A 23,015-nucleotide genomic window follows, 5' to 3' on the forward strand; every position below is an offset into this window, starting at 1 on the left:
GTCAGACAAAGAGGGAGGAGCAAGAGACTGAGCCTTTCGAATCTCCTGCTCCAATTCAGAGGATACCCCTGCAACAACCACCCCGTGCTGACGAATGGAGGAAGGAGGTTCGGGGGGTGATATCGGATCAAAACTGCGAGATAAGGCATCAGCCTTGACATTCTTGGAACCAGGCCGAAAAGTGATAGAAAAATGAAAAGGAGAGAAAAAAAGCGACCACCTAGCCTGTCTTGGATTTAACCGTTTGGCATTTTCAATATAAGACAAGTTCTTGTGATCAGTAATAACCGTGATCCGATGAACCGCCCCCTACAAAAAATGCCTCCATTCTTCAAAAGCCAATTTTATGGCCAATAACTCCCGGTTCCCAACATCATAGTTCCTCTCAGCAGAAGAAAACTTCCGGGAGAAAAAGGCACGTGGTCTTAAATTGGTCAAAGTAACAGGTCCCTGAAACAACACTTCCCCTACTCCCACCTCTGATGCGTCCACCTCCACAATGAATGGTTCAGATGGATCGGGCTGAACTAATACAGGAGCAGTCATAAAACGCTTTTTTAATGTAATAAATGCTTCAACTGCCAAGGATGACCAAACTTTGAGATCAGCCCCTTTGCGAGTGAGATCAGTGAGAGGCTTGACAACCTGAGAAAACCCCTTAATGAATTTCCGATAATAATTGGCGAAACCCAGAAAACGCTGCAACCCCTTCAGGTCTCTGGGTTGCACCCAATCAACAATGGCCTGTACCTTTCCAGGATCCATCCGAAACCCATTGGCAGAAAGGATGATCCCCAGAAAAGAGAGCTCCTGGACACAAAACTAACATTTCTCGGGTTTAGCGAACAGAGAATTTCCCCGTGACCTGTGAAGAACAGCACGTAAATGACCAATGTGGGATTCCTTGTCAGGCGAGAAAACAAGGATATCATCCAGGTATACAACCATAAAGCACCCGATAAAATCAGAAAATACATCATTCATGAAATTTTGAAACACTGCGGGCGCGTTAGTGAGACCGAAGGGCATGACCAAGTTCTCAAACAGACCCTCGGAGGTGAGAAATGCCGTTTTCCACTCATCCCCCTCCTGAATACGGATAAGGTTATATGCTCCCCTAAGATCCAGTTTGGAAAACCACTTAGCCCCAGACAGTTGGTTATAGAGATCAGGAATGAGTGGGAGAGGGTAGGTATTTCTCACCGTAATTTTATTTAGTTCCCGGAAATCGAGGCATGGATGTAAATCACCATCTTTCTTCTTGACAAAAAAAAATCCTGCGGCCACAGGTGAGACACAGGGACGGATGTGACCTTTGCGAAGACTTTCAGAGATATAGTTTTTCATGGCAATACGTTCCGGGCCAGAAAGATTGTACAAACGGGCTTTGGGCAATTTAGCACCCGGAATAAGATTGATGGTACAATCATAAGAACGATGGGGTGGTAAGACCTCAGCCTCTTTTTCGGAGAACACGTCCCCAAAGTCCTTTAGGTACTCCGGAATACCCTCCGGACTAATGGTGGACACAAACACAGCAGAAAGACAACCATTGGAACAATTAGGACCCCATTTAACAATATCACGAGATCCCCAGCCTATAACAGGATTATGCCTCTGCAACCAGGGGAACCCCAACACCAATCCCGCAGGAAGATTATTCATAACATAACATGACATTCGTTCCTGGTGCAAGGACCCCACTTTGAGGAGGAACTCCTCAGAGACAAATTTGATAACATTTTGAGCCAACGGTGTCTTATCAATGGCAACAATATGGATGGGAGCCTCTAGCCTAACTGTCCCTAACTTTAATTTGGACACCAGACTAGAGTCAATGAAGTTCATGGAAGATCCACAGTCAACAAATGCTGAAGTGGATGCAAAACCACCTCCAGAACACAGTTCCACCTCTAACAAAATTTTTTGAAATGACGAAAATGGTACCTTAGAGTCTGGATGGCCTCCAAGACCATAACCCAGATTCAGCAGCTTGTTACTCGATGGACAAGAGGGGCAGTCCTTCTTCCAATGTCCCAGTTCTCCACAGTAAAAACATAATTTCCCATCACGTCGCCGTTTCCTTTCCTTCTCCTTGAAATTGGTGGCAACAAGCTTCCATAGTCTTATTGAATGACATCGCCTCAGACTTGGCAGGCAAAGCAGGAATCTCACGCTGAAAAATTCTTCTCTCCCGTAACCTCTGGTCCATACGAATGGCCTGGGTCATGGCCTCTACCAGGGAACTGGGTGGTGTTTGTAGGGCCAGCGCGTCCTTGAGATGATCTGAAAGTCCTCTCTCAAACAGGCGCCTCAGAGCAGAGTCACCCCAAGACACCTCAACGGACCACCGCCTAAACTCAGAACAATACTGTTCAGCAGTGAGTTCATTCTGGGAGAGACTCATGATCATGTCCTCTGCTATCCTGACCCGGTCTGGTTCGTCATAAATCAGTCCCAAAGCCTCAAAGAATCTGTCCACAGACAAACGTTCAGGGGCAGAAGCAGGTAAAGAGAAGGCCCATGACTGAGGTCCCTCCCGCAGTAAGGAAATGATTATCCCCACCCGATGACTCTCATCTCCAGAAGATCTGGGTCTAAGAGAAAAAAAAAGCTTGCAACTCTCCTTAAAAGTAAAAAATCTCTCCCTCTCCCCAGAGAATGTATCTGGGAGCTTGACTGTAGGTTCAGGAGAGTGCAAAGAGACATCAACAGTGTCAGAACGCTTACAGTCAGTCTGCAAAGATTTAACTGTGTCAGACAACTCCCTTTGCAGGTGGTTATGAGATGAGGACAAGGCCCTCTGTTCCACAAACAGGTCTTGTATCATAACTGTCAAACTATCCATTTGATCCGCCAAGGTATGGAGCGGATCCATAGCAAACAGAGCAAGGAAAAAAAAAATGCAGAAATCCCTTCAAATGTGTGGTCAGCTATAATGTCATGCAGCTGCAGTGCAGTACAGCTCAACCTCCACCAGGGGGAGCTTGGTAGAGAAGCAAGACTGCACACACAGAGCAGCTGAACAGATGCCACCTAGTGGCGAGAGAGAGAGGTCAGGATAGCCAAGTCAGGACACAAGATAGCACTACAGTACAAAATGATTTAGACAGAATGGATAGTCAGGACGTAGCAAGGGATCAGTAAACCAGGACGGGCAAAATACGGTACAATAGGGACAAGCTGAAACGGAGTCAAAACGCCAAGCCAGGAGGTCAGAACCAGGGAGTCAAGCAGATGTACAGACAAACAAAGAGACACTGGGAAAGGGCAGGCAGGGGGAGATAACAGACACAGGAAAAGTCAGGGTTCGCAGCAGGACAAATCAAGAGCTTCCAGAGAAAGGTTCATGCGCCAAAGATAGAGCTATAGCTGACACCACCCTCAGGATACCTGGGAGCTAAACAGCAAACCCGAGCCCAGAATGAGGCAGAGCAAAGTTAACCCTAGACATGATCCACCCAGAGAAAGAGCAGACAGGACTAAACTCTGGAATGGATCATGACAGCGTGCAGCTCAAGCTCAAGAATCTTGCCGTGAAGGAGAAGTGTTAGGAAAAGTGATCATTCCCCCTGCTTCCAAACTCATTCTACCACCTGGACAAACAATACTTACCTTGCCCGTTTGAGCTTGTACCCCAATGGAAGGAGTTGAGATTCAAATTGAGCCTTCTTTTTCATAGAAACTTTCCTCGGGATTCTTGGTGGCACAAACGTTAGCCACTGTGTGCGATGGGACTGTTCCTGTATGCTGCGTCAATTTAGAGGATCAGGATGTCACAGTTATCCCCAAACACGAAGTAGCCCGGATTGTGAGTATGCCTGAAGAGATAATGGCACCTCAGACTGTACAACTGGAGGTTCAGCAAGGAGACCCCTAGACTGTGATGGTGAACTCCTCTTCGTCACTGGAGCTCCAGCACATTCAGGACGGACAATTTGTTCTTGAACAAATGTGGGATGAATTGGTCAGACTCACTCAGTCAAAGGTGTAACAGGTGGTAGCTCTGATAGGGCAATATAGGGACGTGTTCACCCGCCATGAAGACAATTTTGGCTGCACCACGGCTATCACACACAAGATACCCACTGGAAATACTGCACTCATTAGAGAACGCTATCGGCAAATCCCACCACAGCTGTACCAAGAGGTGAAGAGCATGTTGGGACAGATGTTGCAGAAAGGTGTCATCATAGAGAGTCAGAGTCCATGGGCTGCTCCAATAGTGCTGGTTCAGAAGAAGGACAGGACTATGCATTTTTGTGTGGATTACCGGAAACTCAATGCTTGTACCATGAGAGACTCATACCCATTACCCAGGATTGATGAGTCCCTGTCCGCGTTTGGAAAAGCAATTTTTTTCTATGCTGGACCTTGCCAGCAGCTATGGCAAGTGCCGAAGTCTGAACAGGATCGAGCAAAGACCGCTTTTATTCTACTCATGGGCCTGTTCGAATTTAACCAAATGCCGTTCGGCTTGGCCAATGCACCCGGAACTTTTCAACGTCTCATGGAAAGGTGTCTGGGAAACTTGAATTTTGAAGCTATGCTTATCTATCTAGACGACATTATAGTCTACGCTGCTTCATTAGAGGAACATCTCCGACGACTAGAACAGGTGATGAGTCGCCTACAGAAGCACGGATTAAAGGTGAAACCTCAAAAATGTCATTTGTTCGGCACCCAGATTGAATACTTGGGCCATGTAGTTTCCGCTGATGGGGTGAAACCATCCCGAGAAAATATTGCGGTGATACAGGATTGGCCTACTCCAGAGACAGTGAAAAATGTTTGAGCATTCCTGGGATTAACTGGATATTACTGCCGTTTTGTGAAGAATTTTGCCCACCGAGCAAAACCGCTGCTGAAGTTGCTTAAAGGACTGCCCTCGGGCGCAAAGAACTGGAATATTTGTTGGAAGGAACACCAGGAGGAAGCTTTTCGAGATTTAAAGAAAGCAGTGACGGAAGCTCCTGTGTTGGCCTATGCGGACTTTTCTCAACCGTTTATTCTCCACATCAATGGAAGTTTACATGGCCTTGGTGCTGTGTTGTCACAGATACAGGATGAGAGAGAGTGGGTGATCGCTTACGCAAGTCGGTCCCTTCACGATTCTGAACGTAATCCGGACAACTATAGTTACTTTAAGTTGGAGCTGCTAGCATTGGTGTGGTCTATGATGGAGGGTGCGCAGAATATTTGTCCGGTTCTGAAGTGCTGGTACACACCGATAACAACCCATTGGCTCATCTGGAAATTGTGAAACTGGGAGCTCTGGAACAACGATGGGTGGCCAGAATGACAAAAGTTTCATTAGAAAATTGCTTACAAAAGAGGAGCAGAGAACACTCATGCAGATGCCCTATCTAGGGTGAAACGTGCGAAACTTGAGCGAAATAGAGATGAAGAACTAGAAAGTGAGGAGGTCCCAGGTTTCTAGGCCTCGCCAGGATGGTGGTGACATCGCAGGACCAGGTACAGGGAGTCGCTTTGGGCCGATCTAGGGATGAATGGGTCCAGTTGCAACAAGAAGATAGTGAGCTTGCTCTGCTTAGATGGTGCATGTCGGGGCTGGAACTATCGGGACTGTCACCAGTGTTGCCAGGGGAAGTGTTTTCTGACCAGAGTAGACCCATGAACCTGAATGCTGGAGGCGGGTGTGAGATAAAAGGGACTGCACGCATGGGAACAAGGCTTTTGGCGGGTACCCAGCATGTGCTACAGGAGAAGGTTGACTCCCTCTCCGCAGACCAAAGCCTACAGACAGGACCGCTTTGCAGGGCTCCATCCCCCGTGCATACAGACTGTGCATCCCCAGAGACTAACTCCCCATTAATCCCCGACCCTAACAGCACTAAACCGGTCGGTGCATCGGACATCTGCTGACTCTCTTTGCAACACTTAACCAGCATCGCATGCAGTTCGCAGCGGGGAGACTGCGGTCTCCACGCTGGGACTTTGTACTTCTTTGGCTGTGCAGCAGACTTTTCCCCATTCTGCACCTCGTTCCAGGATCCCAAGACCACGTGTAAGAAGACCAAGATACTTTGCCGCCGTACAGAGACAGTGCTTCACTTTTCTCCAGGAACGGCTCAGAGACGTCAAGCGCCACCTACGGCGCCATCGTGGGATTTTCCAGCCACCATTATCCAGGAACCAGAGACTGATAAGTTAACCCGTTATTTCACCCATTGCAGTTACTTTATTGCTATATACACATTGTGGACCTGTATGCTTACACCCCCCTTTCTCCCTGCGTGGAGTATTTACTGTTGAGACATTTATATATATAAAACCGGTGAAGTCTTGCTCTGCCTCCTGCGTTCCTGCTAGTACCTTACACAAGTGCAATATCACTGTGGCAGTGGTTTATGACAGAGAGGCTCATTGTGATGTGGCAGTGGGCTTCATACAGTCTAATCAGAATGTTAAACTAAGAACCTAATGTCCGGTTTTGCAAATTTTTGCTTAGCTGCAATAGATCAGTATATAAATTTGGGATGTGTGGTCTCTCACTCTGGCACAATTACCATGGCAGATGCTGGTGGGTAAGGGGTCCCCACACTGTTGCAATTTAAATACTAGTTAGGGCTCATTTTTGTCATCAATTAGCATTTGGCTACTGTTGGTTATTATTTGGCTACCTTCTATGTATGTTAATCAGTGTCATTCCATCTAGCTAATCATATCTTTGATTCCCTGAATTTGTATATTGACGAAGAATGTGTACACATGAAAAGGTGTTGGCCAATGGGTGTGGTGTCTGCCACGTGCAGTATGTGATCCTAACAGCTGCGGGTGGAATTGCGATCCACCCGCGGCTGTTAACATGTTAAATGCAACTGTTAATCTCATGAGCATTCTGGTAAATCCTATATGGGCAACAAACCACAGTACATATTTAAACAGGTCAAGTGACTACTGTGTGAATATTAAAAGATTAGATGAATGAGTTCAGTGTAATAAGCATAGGAAAGCATATAAATAGATAAAAGCACCCAAGAACCAATCAGTAGTTATATAAAAAGTACAACTTTATTGAAAAAAGTTAAAAAACCTTTATAAATGCATGCATAAAAGTTGGATTGTAGGGTGATGAGGGAGAGAGGCCAGAAAAGTGGAACCGCAACTCAAAGGGGTAAATCAGGACAATACAGATGAGCTCAGAAATACAGACTGTATGAATGTAGAATGTAAGTCCGCAAGGACAGGGTCCTCTCCCTTCTGTACTAGTCTGTCATTGTCAATTCGTTTACTGTAAACGATATCTATAACTGTATGTAAACCCTTTCTCAGTCTTTCATCAAGTAAATGAAAAATTTTTATCTGTGAGTTGCGGTGCCACCATGCCAATGCGCGTTTTCGGCCAAAGTGCCTTCTTCTGGGGAATCACAGCTTCAAGTCTCTACTGAAGCAAGTTAAAAGCAAAAAAAAATGTTTCTAACAATATTTAAAAACGATAAAAGTTCAATTCACCCCCCTTTTGCCCCATTCAAAATAAAACAAGAAAAATCAAAAATACACATATTTAGTAAAGCGCATTCATAAACGCCTGATCAAAATATAAAAAAAATTAATCCAATCGGTAAACGGCGTAGCGAAAAAAAAAGTCAAAACGCCAGCAGTACGTCGTTTTGGTTGACGTAACATTGCAATATCAGGCGATCAAAACATCGTATCTACCCCAAATGGTATCAATAAAAACGACAGCTCAGCGCAAAAAATATATACCCTCAACAGCCCCAGATTGTGAAAAATGGAGACGCTAAGAGTGTCAGAAAATTTCGCTTTTTTAACAAATTTTTAATTTATTTTTACAACTCAAATAAAAAAAAAAAGAACATGGTAAAAAAAAAAAAAACAATTGTGGGATTGCACTTTTTTTTCTTCTTTTGCAGTACATTATATGGTAAAGGAGTTAAGAACCAAGCACTTGTTTTTCCATTATCACATTGAAAAAGCCATAACTTATTTTTCCGATGATGTAGCTGTATGAATACTTATTTTTTGGATGACTAGTTGTAATTTTCAATTATAATATTTTAGAATACATATAATTTATCTATAAGGTTTTACTAAATTATGGCTATATATTGGACACTTAAAACCACTTTTTCATTGCATTGCATGTACTTTTTGAAGTAATTATGAAATTATTTTAAATAACTCAAATGATTCATCATGGTCACTTTCTTTTATTTTTAATTTATATTCAAGATATTCGATGATATCAAAAAGAAATTACAGAGAATGTCAATCAGACGGAACTTGGAGTGGTAAACCTCCAGTGTGCAAAGGTAAAGTACCCACAAATACATCTACTTTGTAATCAGATAAGGATTCTTACTGCTTTCATGAAACCATAACGCTTCATTGCCTGAAATCTAAAAATGGTTGCAATTTAACCCTATAGACTAAATTTACATACATCATTTTGGTCTGCTTTCATTACATTTTTTGTTTTTTATAAAGGAGGTAGACAGATGCTTTTTGGTAGTCAAAAACTATGACTGTCTTAAGACTTTTGCTTCCTCAAGAAAGCACTATAAGCTGCATCTTGTCTGTGTCACCTTTGTTGCATTTTTTTGTATAACTACAGTACCTTTAAAAAGTTTGAACACACCTACTCATGCAGTGGTTTTCCTTGTTCGCATTGGAATGTCCACATTGTAAATCCAGACAGAAGTCCGCAAAATCACAAATGGAAACAAGAAGTAAAGAAGAGCGTGTTAAAAAAAAAATAAATAAATAATAGGTGGTAAACTTTAGATTCCTCAAAGTATTCCCATTACTCTGATGAGAACTTTATACCCTCTTGACATTCTTGAAAGCAGCTTCATAAGGTAGTTCACCTGAGGTGGCTTTCAATAAATAGGTATGCCTTCACAAGAATTGAATTGTGGAATTATTATTATTATTTATTGTTATAGCGCCATTTATTCCATGGCCCTTTGCATGTGAGGAGGGGTATACATAATAAAAACAAGTACAATAATCTTAAACAATATAAGTCATAACTGGTACAGGAGGAGAGAGGACCCTGCCCGCGAAGGCTCACAATCTACAAGGGATGGGTGAGAATACAGTAGGCGAGGATAGAGCTGGTCATGCAGCGGTTTGGTCGATCGGTGGTTACTGCAGGTTGTAGGCTTGTCGGAAGAGGTGGGTCTTCAGGCTCTTTTTGAAGGTTTCGATGGTAGACGAGAGTCTGATGTGTTGCGGTAGAGGGTTCCAGAGTAGGGGTGATACGCGAGAGAAATCTTGTATACAATTGTGAGAAGAGGAGATAAGAGGGGAGTAGAGAAGGAGATCTTGTAAGGATCGGAGGTTTCATGTAGGTAAGTACCGAGAGACGAGGACACAGATGTATGGAGGAGACAGGTTGTGGATGGCTTTGTACGTCACGGTTAGGGTTTTGTACTGGAATCTCTGGGCAATGGGGAGCCAGTGAAGGGATTGACAGAGGGGAGAGGCCGGGGAATAGCGGGGGGACAGGTGGATTAGTCGGGCAGCAGAGTTTATAATAGATTGGAGGGGTGCGAGAGTGTTAGAGGGGAGGCCACAGAGTAGGAGGTTGCAGTAGTCAAGGTGAGAGATGATGAGGGCATGGATTAGGGTTTTTGCAGATTCTTGGTTGAGGAATGTACGGATTCGTGAAATATTTTTGAGTTGAAGTCGGCAGGAAGTGGAAAGGGCTTGGATATGTGGTTTGAAGGAGAGATCAGCGTCAAGGATTACCCCGAGGCAGCGAGCTTGTGGGACTGGGGAGAGTGGGCAGCCATTTACTGTAGTGAATAGGTTCGTTGGGGGGGTCGCGTGAGATGGGGGAAAGATGATGAATTCTGTTTTGTCCATGATAAGTTTCAGAAATCTAGCGGAGAAGTATGATGAAATAGTGGACAGACATTGAGGGATTCTGGTTAGTAGAGAGGTGATATCTGGTCCAGAGATGTAGATCTGTGTGTCATCAGCATAGAGGTGATACTGAAAGCCATGAGATTCTATGAGCTGTCCCAGGCCAGAGGTGTAAATGGAGAAGAGCAGGGGCCCTAGAACTGAACCTTGTGGGACTCCAACAGATAGAGGGCGAGGTGAGGAGGTGGTGTGTGAGTGGGAGACGCTGAATGTCCGGTCTGTTAGGTATGATGAGATCCAGGATAGGGCCAAGTCTGTGATGCCAAGGGATGAGAGGGCCTGTAATAATAGGGAATAGTCCACTGTGTCAAAGACAGCCAACAGGTCGAGGAGGAGGAGGACAGAGTAGTGTCGCTTGCTCTTAGCGGTTAAGAGGTCATTGGTGACCTTAGTTAGGGCAGTTTCAGTGGAATGGTGTGACCGGAAGCCAGATTGTAAGCAGTCAAAGAAGGAGCAAGAAGAGAGATGGGAGGACAGTTCAAGGTAGACGGGTGGTTCCAGTAGTTTGGAGGCATAGGGGAGAAGTGATATAGGGCGATAGCTAGATACGGAGGATGGGTCAAGAGAGGGCTTTTTGAGGATAGGTGTGATGGAGGCATGTTTAAAGCTTAAGGGGAAAACAGCAGTTGTTAGTGATAAGTTGAAGAGATGGGTTAGGGTTGGGATGAAGACTGTGGTGAGGTTTGGGATGAAGTGGGATGGGAGCGGGTCAAGTGCACAGGTGGTGAGATGCGATCTTGAGAGTAGAGTAGAGAGTTGATCTTCTGTAATGGTGGAGAAGTTGGTTTTGGAGGTGGAGGGCTGGGAAGTCGGGAGGAAGGGCTCTGGGGGTTGTTGACCAAAACTGTCTCTGATGTTATCAATCTTCTGCTTGAAAAATGAGGCAAAGTCTTCAGCTGAGATAAGTGGGGAGGGAGGAGGTGCTGAGGGACGGAGGAGAGAATTGAAGGTGTTGAATAACTGTTTAGGTTTGTGAGATAGGGAGGATATGAGAGATTAGAAGTAGGTTTGTTTAGCTGTGGTGAGTGTGGTCTTGAAAGTAGTGAGGGACTGTTTGAATGCGATGAAGTGCTCGTTGGAGTGGGATCTTTTCCATCTGCGCTCAGCAGCCCTGGAAGCTCGCCTCAGTTCTTTGGTCAGGCTAGTGTTCCAGGGCTGTCTGTTGATTTAGCGAGCTTTGGTATGTGTAAGTGGGGCAGCAGATTCCAAAGCTACAGCTATTGTGGTGTTATATAGAGCGGCAGCGTCATCCGTATTGTGTAAGGAACTTATATCTGTGAGAGGGAGGAGGGATTCAGAGAATGAATGTAGGTTAAGATGTTTAAGATTTCTGCGAGGGTGTGAAAGTTTGTGGGGTGGGGATTGTAGACATGGAGTGGAGAGGGAAGAGAATGTGAGAAGGTTGTGGTCAGAGAGAGGAAGAGGTGAGTTAGAGAGGTTAGATAGGGAGCAGAGGCGGGTGAAGATGAGGTCCAGTGTGTGACCATCTTTGTGGATGGCTGTAGAAGACCATTGAGTGAAGCCGAAGGAGGAAGTGAGAGATAGAAGTTTAGTGGCAGCTGAGAGGGAAGTGTCAATGGGGATGTTGAAGTCGCCCATGAAGATAGTGGGGATGTCCGCGGAAAGGAAATGAAGTTGCCAGGTGGTGAAGTGGTCAAAGAAGGTGGTAGCTGGCCCTGGGGGGTGGTAAATGACAGCCAGTTGGAGGTTGGAGGGGGAGTTGATGCGCACAGAGTGCACCTCAAAGGAAGGGAGGGTAACAGAGGGTGGCAGTGGAAATGGGGTAGGGAGCAGTTATCTGACAGGAGAAAACCAACTCCTCCACCATGTTTGCTGCTGGGGCGGGGTGTGTGAGAAAGGTGGAAGCCACCATAAGAGAGTACAGCAGGGGAGGCTGTGTCAGAAGGGGTGAGCCAGGTTTCAGTGATGGCGAGGAAGGAAAGTTTGGTAGTAACAAAAAGATCATGGATGTAGGAAAGCTTGTTGCAGACAGAGCGAGCATTCCACAGAGCTCCTGTTAGTGGGACTGGGGAAGCGGGGGCTGGGTGAATGGGTATAAGGTTAGAGAGGTTACGGAAGTTTGTGATAGAGCGTGGATGGGAGGTAGAAATGACTGTGGGAATGTGGTGAGGAGGACCATGATTTGTAGAGATATCACCAGCAGTGAGAAGGAGCAGAGAAAGTTTTAGCAGGTGGGAGCAGGAGAGGGCATGAGGGGGCTGTCTGTGTTTGGAGGCAGAGGATTGTAGGTTAAGGAACAGTTCTGAGGAGGAGGTGAGATGGATGGGGAGGATTGAAGCAGAGATAAACAGTTCCTTACTTGGTGTGGGGATCACTGGCTTTCAGAACATCTTTGTGACCATCAAGTGTGTTTTGCAGATAACTTGTTGGTACACAGTTCCATACAGTGCTGAGCACTAGTGAAGAGCGTATATATACTCGTTACTCGAGATTTCCCGAGCATGCTGACCTCTGAGTATTTTTTAGTGCTTGGAGATTTAGTTTTCGTAGCTGCAGCTGAATAATTTACATCTATTAGCCAGCATAAATACATGTGGGGGTTGCCTGGTTGCTAGGGAATCCCCACATGTAATCAAGCTGGCTAACAGATGTAAATCATTCGGCTGCGGTGATGAAAACTAAATCTCTGAACACTAAAAAATACTCGGAGGACCCCCGAGCAATGAGCATACTCGCTCATCACTACTGAGCACTAGGGTTGAGCGAAACGGGTCGGCAATTTTCAGAAGTCGCCGACTTTTGGCAAAGTCGGGTTTCATGAACCCTGACCCGACCCCTGTGTGGGGTCGGCCATGAAGTCGGCAATCTTCTGAATCTGGAATCGGAATTCCGATACCGATTCCCGATATGTTTAAGATATCGGGAATTGGTATCGGAATTCAGATTTAAGTGTAAAATAAAGAATTAAAATAAAAAATATCGCCATACTTACCATCTGATGCGCCCTGGTACTAAGCGGGAACCTTCCTTCCTTAGAATCAGCCTTCCAGGACCTTGCGGTGACGTCGCGGTGACGTCGCGGCTTGTGATTGGTGCGCGGCCGCCCATGTGACCGCTCGCGCGACCAATCACAAGCCGCGACATCACCGTGACGTCACCGAAGGTCCTGGAAGGGCTGATTCTTAGGAAGGAAGGCTGCCGGAACGAAGCCGAGGGTGAGTATATTCCAATTAGGTATATACTCACTCTCGGACATGCCCTGCTTCTTTCCGGCAGCCTTCCTTCCTAAGAATCAGCCCTTCCAGGACCTTCGGTGACGTCACGGTGACGTCACGGTGACGTCGCGGCTTGTGATTGGTCGCGCGAGCGGTCACATGGGCGGCCGCGCACCAATCACAAGCCGCGATGTCACCGCGACGTCACCGCAAGGTCCTGGAAGGCTGATTCTAAGGAAGGAAGGTTCCCGGTTAGTACCAGGGCCCGTCAGAGGATAAGTATAGCGATATTTTTTATTTTAATTCTTTATTTTACACTTAAATATGGATCCCAGGGCCTGAAGGAGAGTTTCCGCTCCTTCAGACCCTGGGAACCATTGGAAACCCAATGCACTGCATTGGGTTTCGAGTTTCGGCCGACCCCGACCCCGACTTTTTTATAGGATCGGCCGATTTCACTCGACCCGACTTTTGAAAAAGTCGGGTTTCGTGAAACCCGACCCGATCCTATAAAAGTAAAGGTCGCTCAACCCTACTGAGCACTATTCAATAAGTGTTCTAAGTCAAAATATAGCAAGAAACAACCACACAACTAAGAGGAATTAAAATGCATCTTTATTTTAAGACAAGAAGGTCAGTCAATTTGGAAAATTGTTAGAATCTTAAAGATATCCTCAAGTTCAATTACAAAAATAATCAGTTGCTATGAGAGGCTCATGAGAACTTCCCCAGGAAAGGAAGACCAAGAATTACCTCATCTGCAGTGGATAAATTTATCAGAGTTACCAGCCTCAGAAAATGCTAATTCAAAGCACCTATGATAGCAGCCCTCATAAATTAAGCACAGAAAACAAGAGGCAGACACATCTCAACATCAACTGTCCAGAGTACATTGTGACAAGCAGACCTTTATGGTTGAATTGCTGCAAGGAATCCACTACTGAGGACTGCAAAGAAGAGGAGACTTGTTTTGATGTGTGATGTTGTGGGGGTGCTTTGCTGAAGACACTGCTGATGATGTATTCCAAATAAATGCTTAGCTCCTCTGGGCAAACCTTAAAGGGAATCTGTCAGTAGGATCAACCCTCCTAAGCTGTCTAAATGGGAATGTAGGTCAAAGGAACATGAATAAAATGATAACTTGATATCTGATGCCTTATTCCAGAGAACTGTTAAAATCAGTTGGCTGAACACAGATTTGCATGAGAGAATGCCTTCAGAGATTATTTTAAATGAAAGGTGGCATTACCAGTGTAAGTCATGTAACTAACACAGAACTGAACTTTATCTCATTAGAAACACATTTGCAGCAGCAGCTCTCACAGCTCTCCTGTATTGCAACATTAACTGCATGTGAGATGGAAGCTAAAGTCTACATTGACTATATGTGACTACAGACTGGGCATTGCACACTGTCACAATTATGTATTGAATGTGTGGGTGAGAATTCATGTGACCACATGTATACAATTTGCAGTCACCTGCTCACGAAGAGATCTTAACAAATTACTTGGAGCGCATAAACCACATACAAATAGCAGTTAAAAAGATTTATATCTTTAATCAAAAGTAGACAATACACATATATCTCACATAAAGTTATGTCAATACAGAGATGTTTGAATCCGGTGAAGGGAGCACCAATAAAGTGTCACCCCACACCCACAAATACAGAAATCATGAGAACCAAAATATTGAATGGTATATTAATATAAATTGACAGTGCATTGATTAGTGTCATGTAACATTAGAACAATGACCAGTTCATAATCACTAGAAGAAAGGTACTTAAGGGGCCATATACGGTCTGTGACCAAATACATCTAATAAAACAGTACCAATGGTAGTGAAGCAAATCCTAATCACTAGAGGTTCTTACCCATATTGTGAGTGTGAGGTGGGGCACATGTCAACCTCACACTCACAATATGGGTAAGAACCTCTAGTGATTAGGATTTGCTTCACTACCATTGGTACGGTTTTATTAGATGTATTTGGTCACAGACTGTATGTAACTATGGCACCTTAAGTACCTTTCTTGCAGTGATTATGAACCTGTCATTGTTCTAATGTTACATGACACTAAGGCTATGTGCCCAAGTTGCGTTTCAGCGTTTTTGCCGTGATTTTTCACTGCGGAAACGCTTAAAAAACATTTACAAACTGCATCCCATTACTTTCTAATGCAATTGATGTGCCCATGCTGCATTTTTTTCCACGGCGGAAACGCATTGCGGAAAAAAAGCAGCATGTTCATTATTTTTGCGGAATCGTGGCAATTCCGCACCCATAGACATGCATTAGAAAAACGCTAGAAAATAGCATGAAAAACGCAAGCAAAATGCATCAATTACGCGTAAAAAAATGCGTATAAAACGCGTCTAAATCCGCATGCGTTTTTCCTGCCAAGGGTGTGCAGATTGAAGCAGAAAATTCTGCTTTAATTCTGCAACGTGGGCACATAGCCTAATCAATGCCCTGTCACTTTATATTAATATACCATTCAATATTTTGGTTCTCATTATTTCTGTATTTGTGGGTGTGGGTGACACTTTATTGGTGCACCCTTCACCGGATTCAAACATCTCTGTATTGACATAACTTTATGTGAAATATATGTGTATTGTCTACTTTTGATTAAAGATATAAATCTTTTTAACTACTATTTGTATGTGGTTTATGTGCTCCAAGTAATTTGTTAATATGTCTGGAGGGAGCTCCACAGGGCTATTGCCCATATCGTTCTGGGTATTTTGCTTTGCGATTATTGATTATGGTTTCTGTGCCTGAGATTTTGTTTCTGCTCATGAAGAGGTAGTGTGAAATGAACTGACAGAAGCCAGATGAGACTAGTTGTCGCCAAGTATGCAAATCACATACATGCTGTCATGCGAGCACTTACCGACAGTGAGAATACACGGGAATCATGACTTTGTGTGCATTGTACACTGTCATGATTCAGCAGTCTCCAATTACAGTGTTGGCAGACTTTTCTTCTGAGAATGGAAATCTTCTTTAAAGAGAACCTGTGAGCAGTAGTTCGGGCAGCATATATCAGACACTGGCTGTATGAATTCTGCCATGTTTGATTCTGAAACTATGCAGCATTTCAAAGAAAAATATTTTAAAAGGTTGCCAGGGACCAAGCCACATGGGAGGATAGTTTGACAGGCCAGGCGGGTTTCCAGCAAATTTTACCCATCTGCTGCCAATGACTGACAGGTCTCTCCCTATAAACGCACTTAGGAAGAGACATGTCACTCAAGGGGAGTGGGCAAAGAGAAGACACCGGGGTCCCATCTTTTGGCAGCTTTAAATGTATGTTTTTCTCTGAATTGTCGCAGTGTTTCATAGTCAAACATGTATGGCTGAAATCATACAGCCAATGCCTGATAGGTGGTACTCGTGGATCTACTGCTCTCAGATTCCCTTTTAAGGAGTTTTCCATTGTCAGAAGAAAAGCCTGCAAACATTATATGTGATTGTAGATTAGTGTCTTCTGCCCCAGTCAGCTTACCTTTAAAGTAAATGCTGATTTTTACACACATTTTTTCAGAAAAAAAGTGACAGTAGCCCGTCGGCATGCTTAGATGAGTGAAAGCTGCAGCTCTTGGGATGAAAAAAGTTCTTTAGTTTCCTGGTAGTCGCACTGTCAGTAAGGCAACTAAGCAGTCTAATAACGCTATTAACCTGCAGATTGACCCTATATGTGCAGGATAATAGCATTTGGGGTTCCCTGTAAAGAGCTGTATGAGAAGCAGAGTTACGAGTCGCCATAGGGATATACTGAGAGATGAAGTAACAAACAATTTTTAATCTATTTAGTAAAAACATAAGTTGGTAGTTAAGGGTGGACATTCACAGTGGCTGTGAACTTACAGGTAATGAATCTCATTCAATAAAAATGCTTTTCCGACTTGAAAACAAGCATGTTTTTTGTAAACTGATGTAATTGATATCCTTGTTTCATAGAACCTGTGTGTGATCAAATCTGGGAATTGCAAGAAGAAGCTCGGAAATGTACATCTACCCCAGATGAATGGATTAAGTATCTTCAGGTGCAGTTCCTCTATCTTCAGATAGAGAACTTGAAGCTGGACAATGAAATAAAGAAGAGGCAACTGAGCTCTACAGTTGAACCCAATCTCAAATCAGAAGAGTAAAGAGTGCTATAAATTTGCTATCTAAGAAGATAAGATAATTCTCAAGCAATTACTTTAGCATTAATATGCAACTTTCTTACTTAATAAATGAATATATATATATATACATACACACACACATAAACATTGCATTATCGCACTATAACCTTGCCCTTAAATGCATATTTGATATACAAAGCCTGTCCATAGCTCATCACTAGTGATGAGGGAGTATACTCGTTACTTGAGATTTCCCGAGCTGCTTGGGTGATCTCCAAGTACTTGGATGTGCTCGGAGATTTAGTTTCTGTGTCCATAGCTGCATGATTTGTGGGTGCTAGACAGTCTGAATACATGTGGGGATTCCCTAACAAAGAGGCAACCCCACATGTACTCAGGCTGGCTAGCAGCCGCAAATCATGCAGCTACAGAGACAGAAACTAACTAAATCTCCGAGCAGGGCCGTATTTAGAGTTTCTGCTGCCCTAGGCACTTTTAGTGCTGCCTCCCCCATTGGTAAGTATGACACTATCGGCAGTGACTTTGCCATAAATCGCTGTTGTGAAAGTAGCCTTTTGCAGCAGGTCCGGCAGTTTTTCCGCATCTGCCGTGTAACGGATCACTTACGGCTCTCCCATCCTCCCATCCTGTGTGCACGGCTCCCCATCCTCCCACCCTGTGTGCGCGGCTCCCCCATCCTCCCACCCTGTGTGCAAAGCTCCTCCATCCTCCCACCCTGTGTGCACGGCTCCCCCATCCTCCCACCCTGTCATATTCACCTTTCTCTCACTGCGCGGCGCAGAATTTCCCGGCATCTCTGCAGCGTCTTTCTTTCTGTATGAGCAGTCACGTGGTACCGCTCAGTAAGGTGATGAATATGCGTCCATATTCATCACCTTAATGAGCGGTACCATGTGACCGCTGAGGACAGGATGAGCTGCCGGCGCTGAGATGGAGTTGCAGCAGGCACAGCTGGAGGAGGGTGAGTATGAAGTCTTCAGGGAGGGGGCGGAAGGGGGGGGCGGGCGCTTGACCCCGGACTTTATAAAAAAAAACCTTGCTCAAGTGCGCCCCCCACATCCTGCCACCCTAGGCACGTGCCCTCAAGTGCCTAGTGGCAAATACGGCCCTGTCTCCGAGCACATCCAAATACTCAGAGATCACCTCAGCATGCTCAGGAAATCTCGAGTAACAAGTATACTCGCTCATCACTACTCATCACCAAAGATTACATTTTTGGAGGTTGAAATATGGACCCATACACATGCATTTCAGCCTCTGTAATCTGTTATGCTGTACTCTGTATTTTCAGATGCTCACTAACTTCTAGTAGAGAACTTGCTAAATTGCTTTAAGGGGTATGCACCAGTGATGATCGAGTGTGCTTGTTACTCGAGTTTTCCGAGCCTGCTCAGGTGTTCTCCGAGTATTTAGGGTGTGCTCGTAGATTTTGCTTGAGCCACTGCAGCTGCATGATTTAACAGCCTGAACACATGTGGGGATTCCCTAACAAACTAACTCAACCATAATCTATGAGCACGCCCAAGATACTCGGAGAACACCCGAGCATGCTTGGAAAACTCGAGTAATGATCACACTCGCTCATCACTAGTATGCACCAAGATTAGAAGTTAACCCCTATCCACAGAAAAGTTGCTAACTTCCCAAGTGCTGGGCGTCCGACATCTGAGACTCTCACTGATCCTTAAAGGGAACCTGCACCCCCAAAATCGGCGATGAGCTAAGCCCACCAGCATCAGGGGCTTATCTACAGCATTCTGGAATGCTGTAGATAAGCCCCCAATGTATCCTGAAAGATGAGAAAAAGAGGTTATATTATACTCACCCAGGGGCGTTCCCGCTGCGGTCCGGTGTGATAGGCGTCGCGGTCCAGTCTGGGGCCTCCCATCTTCTTACAATGACGTCCTCTTCTTGTCTTCACGCTGCGGCTCCGGCGCAGGCATAATTTGTCTGCCCTGTTGAGGGCAGAGCAAAGTACTGCAGTGCACAGGCGCCGGGTCTCTCTGACCTTTTCCGATGCCTGCGCACTGCAGTACTTTACTTAGCCCTCAACAGGGCAGACAAAGTATGCCTGCGCGGGAGCCACAGCATGAAGATAAGAAGAGGATGTCATCGTAAGAAGATGGGAGGCCCCGGACCGGACCACGACGCCCACCGCAGCGGGACCACCCCTGGGTGAGTATAATCTAACCTCTTTTTCTTATCTTTCAGGATACATCAGGGGCTTATCTACAGCATTCCAGAATGCTGTAGATAAGCCCCTGATGCTGGTGGGCTTAGCTCACCTTCGATTTTGGGAGTGACAGGTTCCCTTTAAAACCGGTGTTTCTAAATAGAGCAGAGGCCAATCATGTGCACTTCTGCTCCATTTATTTTGAAAGAAGTTTGAAAGACAGCCCAGCCCCATTTTTGGGGTCAGTGGGGATCCCAGACTCCTGGCAATTGGGAAGGTATCCCCTATCAAGTATTTTTAGGTTAATTTCCCATCTCGGTAATCTTGATACATACCCATTAAGTTTTATAAACGTTAACGTTAACACTATGTGAAATATCAGAGCCAAAGATTGCAGTTTCTTTGCGTATCTTTACGCAAGGCAGACAAAATCAATGTTCCCAATATACTTGTACTAGTGATATTGTGGCACCCCAGGAGTCCGGATGCCACAGTGGTACTGCCTGCCTCCCAGGGAGGGTGATGTCATGCCTGGAAGCGAGAAGGAATCCCCTTAGCAGGTAACACTTACATACAACACTTTCCTGACTCCAGGCCAGAAGGGGGAGCTCTAAACTTGGTTTCAGGGTAGCTTCCCTATAAGTTCTGGCTTGGAGGAGGAGTTAGAGGTCAGTCTGTGTGAGACAGTGAAGGGAGAGGAAGCAAGTAGGAGAGAAATTGGGAGTGGAGCTGCGATTGAGCTCACCACCAGGATTGAGCGCCAAAGAAACCGGACACCGGGGTCCGAGGTTGTGTGGGAACTGTATGCCCCACAGCTGAAACCGGAGGGCAGGAGATTGCAGATCTCCTGGCCACAACAGACGCCGAAAGGCACAGCAGTCCAGAGTCACCACAAGAGAGGGACACCTGTAAAAAGGCTCGAGCTGCCTGCCATGTGGGTAGTGTTCCACTTGAGGGACAGATTGAGAGGGGCTTGAGGAATGCTAATGCATCAAGAACCCAGAATTCAGCGCAGAAAGGAAGGCTTCCAACCCTACCTGGCTAGGGGGATTCCGAACCGCTTCCAGGCTGCCTGGATTTCAAGATCACCTGTAAACTGTGCCCCAGACTGCACTGGCAATTAAAAGGTAAAGAGACTGCGAATCATGTGTCCTCCAATTCTTTCCTGCACTTCACCATCTATCATCCCTTACCAATTGCATCGGAAGCCCTGGGGACTAAGCTCTACCTGTGGGGAGCTATACCAACTCTGCTGCAACACTATCAGCCCCAGTGGACGCCTTTAAGCAGCGCCGAACATCCCTGGCCGAGTACCACAGGTGGCTTCATGAACATTTAATCATAGACTTTATTTGCCACTGCACTTTAAACCCCTTTACTTGGACACCCAGGGCCACGGACCGGGTCACTGCCGCCGTGACTTCCCCTTTAAGAACTGTGCTGACCCGGTACCGAGTATCCCACGGTCCCAGCAGGTGCTCCAATATTATCTCTATTGTTCCAATTTCACTACAGGTCCCATTGTACTTCAGAGTTTGTAATGACAGATAAAGGGAGCTCCCCTCCAACAGCCCTGACAGAGAGGAGAACCGGCTTAGCTAGTGCTCCGAGTTAAAGAGTAAGGGTACCGTTACATTAAACAATTTACCAATGATCACGACCAGCGATACGACCTGGCCGTGATTGTTGGTAAGTCGTTGTGTGGTCGCTGGAGAGCTGTCACACAGACAGCTCTCCAGCGACCAACGATGCCGAAGTCCCCGGGTAACCAGGGTAAACATCGGGTTACTAAGCGCAGGGCCGCGCTTAGTAACCCAATGTTTTCCCTGGTTACCATTGTAAATGTAAAAAAAAAAAAAAAACTACATACTTACATTCCGGTGTCTGCCACGTCCCTCGCCGTCAGCTTCCCGCACTGACTGTGTCAGTGCCGGCTGTAAAGCACAGCACAGCGGTGACGTCACCGCTGTGCTCTGCTTTTACTTTACGGCCGGCACTCACAGTCAGTGCGGGAAGCTGACGGCGAGGGACGTGGCAGACACCGGAATGTGAGTATGTAGTGTTTTTTTTTTTTACATTTACAATGGTAACCAGGGTAAACATCGGGTTACTAAGCGCGGCCCTGCGCTTATTAACCCGATATTTACCCTGGTTACAAGCGAACACATCGCAAAAGAAAGTTTCAAACGATCTGCTACGACGTACGATTCTCAGCGGGGTCCCTGATCGCAGTAGCGTGTCAGACACAGCGAGATCGTATGTATATCGCTGGAACGTCACGGATCGTGCCGTCGTAGCGACCAAAATGCCACTGTGAGACGGTACCCTAACTGTTCTTTACATTATTATTTAATTATAATGTAGAGCAAGTGATTTTAATAATCTTTCAAATATACCTTATAAATGACATCAGAAAGAAAACCTTTCAAAAAACTTCTAGAAAATGTCCACCTATGCTGTTTCTGATGCAAATCTGCATTCACTTCCACACACACTGAACGGCATTAGGGTATGTGCACACGTCCGGAATGCATGCAGTATTTTCCTGAGATAAACCTGAGGTTTTCCGCAGGAATTCTGCACACGTTTTTTTTGCGGATTTTGCGTGGTTTTTTTTGCGGATTTTATGCAGATTTTTAGTGTTTTTTTCTGGACACTCCAAATGCCATAATATAATGGGAAATCCGCATAAAATCCGCAAAAATAATGAACATGATGCTTCTTTTCCCGCAATGCGTTTTTTTTGCGGAAAAAACGCATCATGTGCACAAAAAATGCGGAATGCATTCTAAATGATAGGATGCATATGTATGCGTTTTTTATGCGTTTTTATAGCGTTTTTATCTGGAAAAAACGCACAAAAACCGCAAAAAATCCTGAACGTGTGCACATACCCTTAGGGTGGGTGCGGAGCCTACACAGCGTCATAACTATTAAAACAAGTGGAAAGCTCCAAAGCAAATGAGTGGGGGCGGTGATTGGTGATCCTAAAAGCGATGTGGCAACTAGAAAGCAGATGCTAAAGCAAAACCAATCACATGAAAAAGAGATGGATGGCCAAAATTATATGAGAGACAGAATTTCATGCATATCACATCCATATCATAGTAATAAATAGTAAATAAATTCTTCTTAGCCCATGTGCAAATACTTGTTCGCATACACTAAACATCCTCAATAAAAGATTGCATTATAATATGGACATGCAGAGGCTTATTCCTCATATAATCCAAAGTGCAACCCCTCAGTGGAGCCCTTTATTCTTTCCATACTTTAGAAAATTCTTAGTCAATAAGCATTTAACGCTACCACATTGGAATAATTAACTTAAGCACTAAGTATGATACTGTGCTAAGTGATAAATATGTCAAAATGTAAAAAAATACATATTGATGTAATGCAATTAAACTCAAGTCAAAATACAAATATCCAATTTGCAGTAATAACTACTGATGAATAAGTGTACAGTTATTTTAATATTGTATTTTTGTCCAATACATTGTTGTTAAGTAAATAATTTTTTTTCTTTCAATTATTTTTTATTAGGTTTAACAGTATTAAGTAAATAATTTAACCCATCTCCAATCT

The 23,015-nt window shown here is 44.8% G+C and overlaps 1 protein-coding gene across 1 annotated transcript in view; it reads left to right on the forward strand.

Moving 5' to 3' along the window:
* LOC143815681 (sushi, von Willebrand factor type A, EGF and pentraxin domain-containing protein 1-like) overlaps positions 1–17,453 on the forward strand; it is a 493,353-nt gene extending 475,900 nt beyond the window's left edge. Inside the window, exons 15-16 of the mRNA XM_077295192.1 lie at positions 8,218–8,297; positions 17,064–17,453. Coding sequence (XP_077151307.1) covers positions 8,218–8,297; positions 17,064–17,254 — 271 coding nt within the window. The 3' untranslated portion in view covers positions 17,255–17,453. The remainder of the gene's footprint in view (positions 1–8,217; positions 8,298–17,063) is intronic.
* Positions 17,454–23,015: the final 5,562 nt, after the last annotated feature.

This window comes from Ranitomeya variabilis, chromosome 3 (assembly GCF_051348905.1).
Source record: "Ranitomeya variabilis isolate aRanVar5 chromosome 3, aRanVar5.hap1, whole genome shotgun sequence".
NCBI lineage: Eukaryota > Metazoa > Chordata > Amphibia > Anura > Dendrobatidae > Ranitomeya > Ranitomeya variabilis.